The 12,515-nt window shown below is 33.5% G+C and overlaps 1 protein-coding gene across 2 annotated transcripts in view; it reads left to right on the top strand.

The window, feature by feature from the left end:
• Nucleotides 1–438: 438 nt before the first annotated feature.
• LOC106460573 (LIM domain only protein 3-like) overlaps nucleotides 439–12,515 on the top strand; it is a 166,206-nt gene continuing 154,129 nt past the window's right edge. Inside the window, exons 1-4 of one of the 2 annotated variants that reach the window (XM_013920292.2) lie at nucleotides 439–812; nucleotides 6,010–6,244; nucleotides 7,931–8,056; nucleotides 9,833–11,761. In XM_013920292.2, coding sequence (XP_013775746.1) covers nucleotides 6,015–6,244; nucleotides 7,931–8,056; nucleotides 9,833–10,040 — 564 coding nt within the window. In that variant the 5' untranslated portion in view covers nucleotides 439–812; nucleotides 6,010–6,014 and the 3' untranslated portion in view covers nucleotides 10,041–11,761. Of the gene's footprint in view, nucleotides 813–6,009; nucleotides 6,245–7,930; nucleotides 8,057–9,832; nucleotides 11,762–12,515 lie in introns of those variants that run through there. The other variant, XM_022387322.1, reaches the window with a different exon arrangement.

Consider the following 12,515-nt stretch of genomic DNA (forward strand, 5'->3'; position numbering starts at 1 on the left):
ACTTTATTGTAATTTTTACTATTAAATACTTTATTGTAATTTTTGAACTTATTTTAATTTAAAATACATATACCTCATAATCAGCTCATTTACAATTATAATATATGTGATTTATACATATTTATTAGTAAAGCAAGTTTAATTGCATAAGATAGATATCTATGTGCTGGTGAAATTCCATTGTTAATGCAAATGTCCTACAGTATGGTACTTCTGTTAAAGGCAATGTTTATTTGATAATAATGCCGGTTTGATATGATACTCACTAATTAAATATTTTAATTTACTAAAAATAAATTATTTAACTCTTACGAGCTCGTGTGGTTATTATATGGTTGTTCGCTTGCGCTCTGATAAAGTTTTTGATCGATATACGCTGGTGACATCATTTGTGACGCGTTACGAGTTCCACTCTGCCCTCTAGTGGGCTACGAGATAAACAGCGGAACACGTTATATCGTTAGTGCGCTCTCAGACTACGAACCGAGAAGAACACTCGAGCAGATTTTAACAAGTTTGGTCACGGCTTCAATCGTTTTCTCCTCGTCGCTGATCAATAGGCACGGCGATTGTGCATTGAGAGCTAACTGAGATAGAAGATCAAAAGTAGACGAGAACAGGCTGCAACAACATATTTTCTATAGATATCTACTACCAGTTGTTCGTAATTCTGCATTCGTTCTTGGTAGCCAGCCACTTTTGCTTGTTATTTGGAAAGAACTTTTCTCCAGCGCAGGACTTGGCAAGATTCACATTCTTCAACTTATGGTCTTCATAATCTGGGAACAGCGATCTGATTTCAATTTCATCAAGTAAGTGTATTAATGTTATTTTTATATATTAATGTTATGTGTGTAGAGATCACACAACACATCTGTTCCTAAGTAAATGCTTTATAGACTTTCGTCGGTTGAAAATTATTCACAGATCTGTCAAAAGAAAAAAAATTATCATTCTTTTACTAGCGATATGAAAATTTAATTATTAATAGAACTATTATGCTATAGAATTATTCCCTAAATCAAACTTTATTTCCTGCGTCTCAATCACACGAAACTTGTCGCTCCAGTCCAGCAAAATGGCCACGATAAGGCTAATGAAATCGTTTAGTAGGAGCACAGATATTCTTTCTCAGTTATTGCTTTATTTATTTATTTTTTCAAATCTGACATGCTTTTGCTTTATCATATCAGAACGATGAGGACGTAATAAGCTAATTCGTTAATTGTATAATTACAAGAATCCAAAAGAAAATGTAATATTTAAAAACTGAACAACAAAATTGTTAATTTGTTTTCTATCTCTATATCCAGAACAAATGATGATTTATGTTAATGTGTGTTTTAATATATTTATCCCTTGCTATCGAAGACGAGTTTCACGTGAAATTTGCAACAAAAACAACGTTGTTTCCTTGCGCATGCGTGGCTATTTGCATTGAATGCGACCATAAAGTTTGACTTGTTTGTATTACCTGACGTATTTTTTCTTCCGGAGTTCATGTTGTTTAATATTTTCTTATTTTCTCCAATACAAGTTATTGACAAAAAAAAAGGCTTATAAATAAAACCAAATTTAAAATCGCCTTACAAAGTTCCCAATAATAAACAAAACGAATTACATAATGTCTCGTTGCACATTTTTTGTAGCAAATCTAGGAAGCATTCATTTTTGTTTGTTGATCAATAAAAATATTCATTTGCAATATTTAATTACTTTTGTTTTTTGGGGGAGGGGTGATTTAAGTTAAAAGTTTTTCATCTTTTGGGCGAGTACATTTGCAATACAATAATTGACATCAATATAACTGAGGCTTATCCAGCACCATATCAAATGTAGTTGATATAAGTCAACTGCTTATACTTGCATCTTCTTTGGATTTCATCTTTGTACAGTATAAAGGTGGTTGACGTTTCGAAGTTCTGATGAGACGATCAGTTTTCTCCATTTCTAAACGCCACTTGATAAAGCCACGTCAAGTTGATTTGAGATTCTTATTTTAATTTTTTGTCAACGTACTTATTGATGATGTGGGATAATCGTCAAAATAAAAAACCCTCGTAGAGGATATACGTTATTTCCAAGTTAGTGCTCGTAAACATTTATTTGATGCACGTAAATTTGTTCATATTTAGATTAGAACACGTATAGTTAATTCAAGCAGTTTCACTGTATGCAGTTGATGTAGGTAGTTTACCTGTGTATTTGGTTGATTTGAGTAACGTACCTGCATACAGTTTATTTACCTACATTTTACTCCACTATATTGTAATTGACGTTAAAATTTTACAGGTATTTAGTACCAGTACATTTTGTTAAGCATCACCACGCTTGTAATTGATATACATAATTTACTCATATTAAGCATAATGTCATTTACAGTTGATGAAAATGCTTAACGCATGTTGAAATTATTTCATAAGTAATTGTTGAAAATAATTAACTTGTATGAAGCATTTCTACACTTGTAGTTAATATAAGTAGTTTACTTGCATTTAGGATTATCACACTTGTAGATGATATATGCAGTTTGCTTGTATTAATTATTAATACACTTGTAGATGATATAAACAGTTTACTTGTATTAATTATTAATACACTTGTAGATGATATATGTGCAGTTTGCTTGTATTAATTATTAATACACTTGTAGATGATATATGCAATTTGCTTGTATTAATTATTAATACACTTATAGCTGATATAAACAGTTTACTTCTATTAGATACAAAATCACATCTAGTTGATATTAGAAAGTTTGTAGTATTTACATAATTTGCGTTTTATCCTATAACTTATATTTCTGGGACATTTTTTTAAAGATTAGCACAATAAATGTTTTTCGATATAAAGCAGTGCTCGTTCTGAAGTTTATAGTTCTTCGTAAAAAAAAAAGGCCTATCCTAGATTAGAGTGGCTGTGATAGTGTCTTTTTCTTTATTTATTCGATTAAAGAATGTCACTATGGAAACGGAAATTTAAAATCAGTGTTATAACACTGTACTGTAATTGAAGTTGTGGATGAATCTCCGGTTTCGAATTGTGCCTGTCGAATTTGGTTGGTTCCCTAAGGGCACAAAACCTATCAAGCAAAACGAACTGGACAGATAAAAAAATTGGCAGTGGTCAGTGAACTATGTTGTGTAATACACAGCAGGCGATTAATTTTCCTGGATTTGTGTCAAGCAGGTTGTCAGAAACCATCATCACCCTTGGGCATTTACTTATTGGTTTAACTACGTAGATACTGGTAGATAAAAAAAAAGTAACCGTGAGTTTTTTCAGAAAATATTTTTCAGTTGAACAGAAAAAAAATTAAAATTTCGTGGAGACTTTTCATAGCAGTTTTGTTTTATTTTAAAGAACACGTGTCGTGTCAATTTATTTATTTTTAAGAGAGTTTGTTATTATTACTTTGTCACTTTTTTTTTTGCTTTCAATTGAGTAAAACACTCGATGATGACAAGGTTATAAAATAGAAAGTACTTGGCTTTTCCTGTACTTTCTTGTGTAGTGCTGTGCTATATTGGTATGTTTCAGTAAATCTTCGATTCCAATACGTCTTACACTGTCTAATCTTCGAGCAAACATCTCTCTCGATACTGATATTTTTAACGCTTCCAGGGTAGCTCCAGATGTAATGAAATTCTTCTAAGTAAGCCTTTTTTTATTGCGAATGAAGTTCCTCCTACGAAATACCCAGGATGCTATATCCAACAAGCTATGTTATTACACTGAGGTATATTGGCCACTACTTCAGACTTGCTAGGCACGTAGACGACGATGGAGCGAGTTTTTTTCTCAATTCTCTCCAAGAGACAAGAGTGAAGGAAACCGAAACTAATACACTATCTACTTGGTTCAATCGTGAGAAGCCTTTCTTTCAGTGGGTTTTAACGGGAAGGGCTCTTCAGAAACAGAAGAAGTACTGTTGTCGAAACGTATTCAGTACCATGACTGGGGCTATCGCTGGTCGAGCACCGATCGCTCAAATTGCATTACTTTCCTCTAATGGACCTGTCGTGTTAAGTGCATCACACAAACCGCCTTTTGCCTCCACACTCTCTGGTGAACCTGTTCTACTATAATCTCTCTCTTTCTCTCTCTCTCTCTCTCTCTCTCTATATATATATATATATGTATACGAACAAGGAAACAGACGCGCTTTTTCGCGAGAATCTAAGGGTTGCGCGTGTCTAATTGGCTCAGCGCTCACCATAGGCGAGCGGCAACGTGACAACAGTCCATCGGGAATTTGAAAAAAAGGAACGTGGGCTCGCTTGAGAGTATCATTCTCTTACGTTTGTTGTTGTAAGCACTAGTGCAGCGAAAAATGCTTTTAACCAACTTGCTGTTGATTAGCGCCAAGCACAACACAGAGGGAATTAGAGGACGAAACATTAGCAACCTTAATTAGGTTATTAGGGAGGCATGGTGAAAAACAGCGAACTCTACCTGATATGAAGCTGAACATCAGCGAGGAGGTTGTGGTTTATTCATTTAAGTGCTAAATTTGGATGCATTAAATCATTAGAAAATCAACTAATGTGCCTAAAATGTAATTTACTTTGCGCGTTCGAAAATGTAAATTTTCTGATATATGTAGATAAAATAAACAGTTATGAGTACACTTGTTTTCTGTCATATTCTGACATAATGGGCAGACTCGTTTGGATTCTTCGTTCACTCTCATGACAACAATACTTTATCATGTTCGTATGTTCAACTCTGCCTTCATGCCGACAGTATTTTGTCATGTTCTATTCTGTCTTTCGACTTTGTTGTCGGTGCATTTCTCTCGTATTTATTTTTTAAGACTGATTCACTCCAGCGCTTCTATCGTTAGAGGTCCTCTTTTTCTCGTCAGTGACCTCTTATCTTGTTACTGTTGTCAGTGCCCTTCTGTCGTGCTTTTATAAACAATCATCCTCTATTGTGTTTTCGTTGCAAGTGTTCTTTTCTGGAGTTTTTATTATCACAGGTCTTCTCCCTTGTTTTTATTGTTAGTGGTCTTCCATTTGTTGTAAGTAGGACCTCTGGGCTTTTTAATTTTTAGTGGTACTCCATGTATTTTTTTTTGTCAATGTCCTTCTCATCTTTGTTTAATGTCATTTGCCCTTTTTCCTGTTTTTGTTGTAAGTGTCTATTTCTGGGGTTTATTGTCATTTGCCCTCTTTCCCGTTTTTGTTGTAAGTGTCCTTCTCTGGGGTTTATTGTCAGTTGCCCTCTTCCATGTTTTCATTGTTAATGACTTTCTCTCCTGTATTCTTTTATAAGTGGCTCTCTCCTTGTTTTGCTGTCAATGGTCGTTTCTCATGTTTTGTTGCCAATAACATATTTCTCGTTATTGTTGCCAAAGGTCGTCTCGCGTGTTTTTGTTGTTATGGCGAGCTCATTTGCCACTCTTGTTAGTGTTGTAGATACTGATTTTTTAATAATCTTCATTTTTAGAGAACGTACCTTATGTTCAATTGATTACAAATCTTGTTTATAATAAAACAAACCACTCAAGATTTTATGATATTGAAAATGAATTTTCTTCGTACTTGTAACATGCATTCAACACCTAATCGATTACATAAGAAAAACAACAATAAAAAGAAACAAACAAAATGACGCGTAATTTTACATTGTGATCTTACTGTTTTCAACTGTCTTAACCTTCAAAGTTTTCCCAGAGATTTTGATTCTGTATGGACTGAACCTTCTAGCTGTACAGTGAAAACCTTACATACGCCTATCAAGATCTTGGATAGGACCAATTATGCTTTTGACACAAATATATGGTGTACGCATATATTTATCACGTGACTATGATTTGCCAACTGAGCAGAATAGGTACGTTCAAGGTGAACATATTTTATACGCACTCTTGACAATTTAACGGTCTTCAAGGAACTGAGGGAAGCGAATCTCTCTGAAACACTTTCTTAAAACACCATTAAAATCTTAAAATTTCCTGTTGACATATATATTACATTATGCGTTTGTTGGTAATTTCCTTCTCAGTTTCGATGGACGTTAAGACAGAATCTTCCGCTCGGGTCTCAGGAGACAGTAAGTCAGTACCAGAGTGCGCTGGTTGTCAGAAAACTATCCGAGAAAGATATCTGCTAAAAGCATTGGATCAGTTCTGGCATGAGGACTGTCTCAAGTGCACCTGCTGTGACTGTAGACTTGGAGAGGTGGGCTCCACCCTCTTCACCAAGGCCAATCTCATCCTTTGTAAGAGAGACTATCTCAGGTGAGTGACTAGAATTGATATATCATAGAAGATGGTCAATTTGTTTCCTGGTTGATAATCTCCATGTATACTGTTTAAGTAGACAAGCTTCCAAATATAACAGTTAGTTGCACTTTTTTGGAAGCAAAGATGAACTACAATTCCAAGGCTTACTCGAGTTTTAAGCCACATATGAATCAATATATTACGTAAGTCACAATTTATACTGTAATTATTATATTAGTCTGGGAATACCTAGAGCTCGTTAAGTTTCACACGTCGTTAGTAACAAAAAAAAAGCTTTTTCCTTCGAATGAAGAGTTACCTCCATCAAGAGCATGCAAAAAAATACTTTACGTAATGTATTAAGTTATGTTTGGTCTCTGATGATTACTTCAACATTACAAATTTCGTGTACGCCTATGATTACGCCTGTTCTATAAACATAGTTGGAGTACATGGTCAGCAAAACCTATTAACGAATAACACTATTTAACTTCTAGGTTGGTTTCTTTGTTCTTAAGCGCAAATCTATACAATGGGGTATCTGCGCTGTACCCACTATAGGGATCGAATCTGATTTCAGCGCTATATCCCCTCACGTTTACTACTACTGATCCCGCTGGAATATTAAAATTTAAATACAACAAAAACGCAACCTGTATCTTTTTTTTTCGGTTAATTTCGCAATATTGAACAGGCATGATATAGGCCTATTACTCTTGCAATGCAAGTATCGTGTGACGTCTAATTCACTTTCTTTAACACTGTATGATGCTTCTAACTTTAATAAAGCTTTATTCTCCAACTTACAGTTTAAATAGGCAACCACTTTTCCAGAGTCGCTACCCTATCCACTGTATTAACTTGATAACACAGACCCTTAATATGCTATTAGGGACGTCAGTAATAAATATTGCACCAAAGAGATACACTTGAACACCAAGTTTTTTCTTCTATAAAGTCTATTTAATGAAATTGATTCGATAAACTAAAATCAGCGAACCGAAGTTCACCTTGCAGATGTATTAACATCATGCTCGTCGTAACTTGAAATGTGACACTCCAGCGTGTTTTTGTTGTTGCCATTTTTTTAATCATCGGCACTGCGAGTGATAGAGATACATCAAGGGGAAAAAAAAGACCCGTTTTTCATCAGACATATGAAAACGGTTTTGAACCAGAATCAATCTTTTGCTCCACTTAAAATTACGAATGATTACATTGAAAAGTGAATGAATATTTTTGAAAAATCACACAAAGCCTTCAACTTTTGAAGACCACTGCGTCAGGAAATTTTGAAAATCATAGGTTACAGGGGAATAAAAACGCTATGAAAGTATTTTTATGTATTTTAGATTAGAGAAGCAAAAATACTACAAACCCTGAATGTATTCTATCAACTAAATAACCTCGTTAAAATAAAGCTACTTCTGAAACTTAATTACGCACATTAGTATATTAAAAGTTTTATTGGAGTACTTGGTACATTTTCCAAACCCTCCTCTCCCCCCCCCCTTAGTGGCACAGCGACATGTCTTTGGACTTATACTGTAAGAAACCGGGTTTCGACGATCGTGGTGGGCAGAGCACGGATAGCCATTTGTGTAGCATTGTGCTTAATAACAAACAATAACATTTTCAACAACACGGATTGGTTGAAACAAAGAGAGTATGGGAGTTAACTGTTCCATTTGTATTTTTCAGATTGTTTGGAACAACAGGGTTATGTTCAGCATGTAACAAAACCATCCCGGCCTTTGAGATGGTGATGAGAGCCAGAGGAAACGTGTATCACTTGGAATGTTTCGCGTGCCAGCAGTGCAACCACAGGTTATTATAATTTTAATATTTATTGATTACATTTTTATTTTACAGTATGATATCAATCATATCAATCCCAACTGGGATTTCGGGGCACGGGCCCCGTGTACCAGTGCTGAGCGACACCTCTGGCTGTTTGAAACGAACCTTAAAATATTTCACTTAATTCCCGAGCTTTTTGTTCTATCAAATTAACGTAATATTCTCGTCATTCTCAGAGAGTGATCCGGGAAAACTGTTCTGTAGAGAATCTGAAAGTTATTTATTTAGTGTAAAGGTATTCGTCCTCATTTACACTAAAAGTACTGAAGATGAGAGCTTTGTGAATACATGTAATCATATAATAGTTCGAAAATGCTGCTTAATTTAAAGCTATGCCTGTAAACTTGCTAGGACTTTCAAAGTAAACGGTTTAAAATTGTTCGGCAGATAAAAAAACAGCAACAACAAACAATGATACTAGCCTCAAATAATGACCCATAACGTCGATTTTAACATAAATATTTTAACATTTATTGAATGTAATAAAATGTTTAAGACACTTGAGAGCTACACAGAGCTACACTTTTTTTTCTACACCATGTAAGGCAACAAAACTTGAGATTATACAGCTGAATATGAGAACAAACTTGCTGAATTGTAATAGATAACGAGAAGTGTGATGCCGTAAAAGACGAAGTTGAACACACGTGTTGATTCAAGTTTTGGGAAGAAAAGCAAATTGTGAATTAAAATGTTAAGCGTTTTCAATGAAAACTTAAACACCACATCAAAGCAAGTAACTAAAATGAACAATTTTTGTTGTAAGATATAACCAACTTTTTGCAAGAAAAAGAAGAAAATGAATGCTAGAATTATCAGTGGATTATTAGAACAGATTTTTCTAAACTATGTATGTACCACAATGGTTTTGGTTCCATGACTTTGTTGGTCACAGGGTCGGTAATAATATATCAATCACACACAAAAATACCACCTGGTAATTAAGCTCACAAGTCACTGTAGAGGCTGCTATCTATTTGACTTAGAAAATGATCGATTTCATTCAGTTTTATGGTCATTTATTGGCATTCGTTGATGTTACAAAAAACACACAAAATAAGTGAGTATGGTACAACAAGAAAACAAACAAAATAACTGACTATGGTGCAATACGTGGCCCCTACTGGTTGTGGATGGTATAAAAACAAATCAGTAATTTGAAGGTCCGTGGAAAGTTAGTAACACAAAAATACCTGACAAAATCCGAATAATCATTAGTTTTAAAGATGTACACTTTTTTTACACGAAGATCTGTGGCAAAATATGTTTCAAGTTTATTAATACACAAATAATAATAATAAATATAAAGACAATACTGTTCAATAAACGTTGAAAAAATTAATTAATTTGTTATAATGGGAACTTTATAAATGGATGCGGACGTGGTCATCAATATTTTACACCAACTCATTATTTTCATCGTATGTAAGTCTAAAACAGGATATTAAGAGGTATTTCTGGTGCTATTTGAATTACAAGGTTATATATGCAAGTCACAAGTGTTTTAGCGTGACTGTATCACAATAATTACACGAGATAAATTTCTTGATAAAATTATTCATTTGATATACAATTATTCTTTTCAATATATGAAAACTAAAAGCAAGATATTTGTTCTTAAAAAGTGTCAGTTTCTTAATTCCCAGCCATTTTATTAGAACTGAAGAAGATATCTTTTTTAAAGATTCCATTTAAATCATTGCTCGATCTGGAGATTTCATTTTCCTACTTCATTTATTTCAGATTTTGTGTCGGTGACAAGTTTTATCTGTTCGAGAACAAGATATTATGTGAATATGACTACGAGGAACGGATGCTGTTTGCAACTCTGCCCTACAACTACAACAGTCTATCACAGATTAAGAGGCAGGCACACGGTCTCCAGACAGGGCCTAGAGATGACGGCTCAAGCGGGTATGGGAGCGGAGACTCGCCTTACGACGGCCGGTAACTTACAGACTTGGATGTTTTATTTGAAGCCGTGTTTGTACAGAAATTGGCCTGTAAATAGAATGTTAATCAAGTAAAAGAGAAAATGGAACTTGATTGTAAAGATAATTTAGTTGCTAAATCTTCTTCATCCATGATACGCTACAGTAGTTTGTCGTCCGTGTTGAAGCTCAAAGCTAAGAACCTTTTCAGAAACATTGATCAGATTGTTCGTTTGAAACAAAACTCTGAAGAAGATGCTATTTAAAAAAGAATCTAGCCACTGTCTGACGGATGTGCCATATTACTAAACAAAGCCGGAGCACACTTCAGTGGATTTAAAACCTGAAACTGAATTGTTAAGTGACATCGGATTCCAAAAATCCTGTTGCAGAACTCCGTCGTTTCTTTTAAATAGTATAAAGTAATAAAGAAAACAAATTCTAGAGTCCGAAGACATCAAATATAAATATCAGTCAAAGGAATCTTATACATGGCTGGTTCGAGCTGAGAAACAAGTTAATGCTTTAACGGTTTGACATTGAAAAAGATTGTAATCCATAAATGTTCTTCCCAAGAGAGAAAAGGAAATTCCAGTTTTGTGGTTTCAGAAACCTCTTCCTGTTCATTTCTCGTTAATGTTTGTTTTGTTAAAATATTATTGTACCATTTGCACAGTTTATTTTGTTTTCATTTACAAAACAAACCCAAGTGTTCAAATGATTTACAACCTTTTTTTTGACAAGTAATTATGCATTATTATAGTGTCTTGTATAGAGTTTTTCAATGTTACAGCTGATGTGAAAACGTTAAATAAATAAAACTTTTTTACGTTATTTGAAATATCAGGTGCAAGTCTGATGAAACTAAATAATCTTGGACTGTAGAACTTTCCTTTGAGGGGTGTTTATTTATTGTAAATGATATCAAAACAGAGTTTATATTATTGTGTGTGTGAAGGAGTATTGAAAATGAATATCTATAAAATTCAACCGATTATTATGGCGAATAAATGAATGTTATTGTTACATTTGGGAAGAGTAAAAAGATAAATGTAAAGAGTAGCCATAAAACTTATTTTTCAGGTATTTGTTAAACAGAGATTTAAATTTGTGAATTCGAATTCCACCTGTGATTTCCTTGTGAAAGTTGTAACTAGGAGAGGGGAATCTATATCGTAAAACTACGGCGAGTAGGTCGAGATACATAGTTGTTCAGAAATTAACTGAATGTGTTTAACTTTTATGAATATCTTGGAATAAGACGTAAAATTAGTTTTTGTGAATTGCTGAAAAAGTCGAGTTTGTAGAATATGTAGTTTGTATATATTTGGCTACAGTGAGGCGTGGGTTTAGTGACATATGATACGGATGAATTATAAAACCTCTCACGTCTTAAATGTAACCTTGTTAATGTTTTAAAGGAAGTTTTACCTTTAATGAATAACAATATGTACATTAGGCTGTTAACAAGTACATAACTGTCTGTTATCTTAGTTACGTATATCTGTGCTTATGGTCAATTACAATCACCTTTAACCTATAATGTCCAGTGCTAAAGGCTCAAATTTTGCTTGCGTTCTTTATTATTTGTTGAATGTTTTATGATATGTAATTTTTCGCCAAAAGGCCTTTAAATATTAATAAATATTTTACTTATTTTCCTTCTGATTAAATCACGTTGCAGTACGTTTTGTAATTACCTGGAAAACTATGAAAATAAAAATAAAATGTATTATTGAAATTTTTGTTATGTTTATTAAACCTGTGAGGTTTCGATGAAATACATATTTGTTTCCTAAGCTACTTTAGGGACGTTTACCATCACTAATACTCACAGAGTTTTCATAAAGCATTTGATTGCATGCGTATTGGCTGAAATAAAGGTAATAATATTTCACAGAAATATAATATCATTAAAATATTGACACATTACATATCAGAAATAGTGTACAAAATTTTGATTTTACGAATTTATAAGATTCTTGGTTGATATTTAAATACATAATATTTTGATAATTTTTTAATTAATTAACTTGATTAATTAAGTTAATTCCAAAATGCGTAAAAGCTACAAAAGGAATTACATTGTTTCAAGACATGGGAGTTTGAAAATCAAAATTACTACAATTGAACATATTAATAATTGTACATTTACAAACCATGTACATGTACTAATAATTAATTATACATATACGAATTTGTAAAACTAAGTTATAGTAGCCTACGTTGAAGTTCTGGCGCAACACAGTGTATGTTTTGTAAAACTAAGTTATAGTAGCTTACGTTGAAGTTCTGACGCAACACAGTGTATGTTTTGTAAAACTAAGTTATAGTAGCCTTCGTTGAAGTTCTGGCGCAACAAAGTGTATGTTTTGTAAAACTTAAGTTATAGTAGCCTACGTTGAAGTTCTGGCGCAACAAAGTGTATGTTTTGTAAAACTAAGTTGTAGTAGCCTTCGTTGAAGTTCTGGCGCAACACAGTGTATGTTTTGTAA

The sequence above is a fragment of the Limulus polyphemus genome, unplaced genomic scaffold, assembly GCF_000517525.1.
Source record: "Limulus polyphemus unplaced genomic scaffold, Limulus_polyphemus-2.1.2 Scaffold798, whole genome shotgun sequence".
Classification (NCBI taxonomy): domain Eukaryota; kingdom Metazoa; phylum Arthropoda; class Merostomata; order Xiphosura; family Limulidae; genus Limulus; species Limulus polyphemus.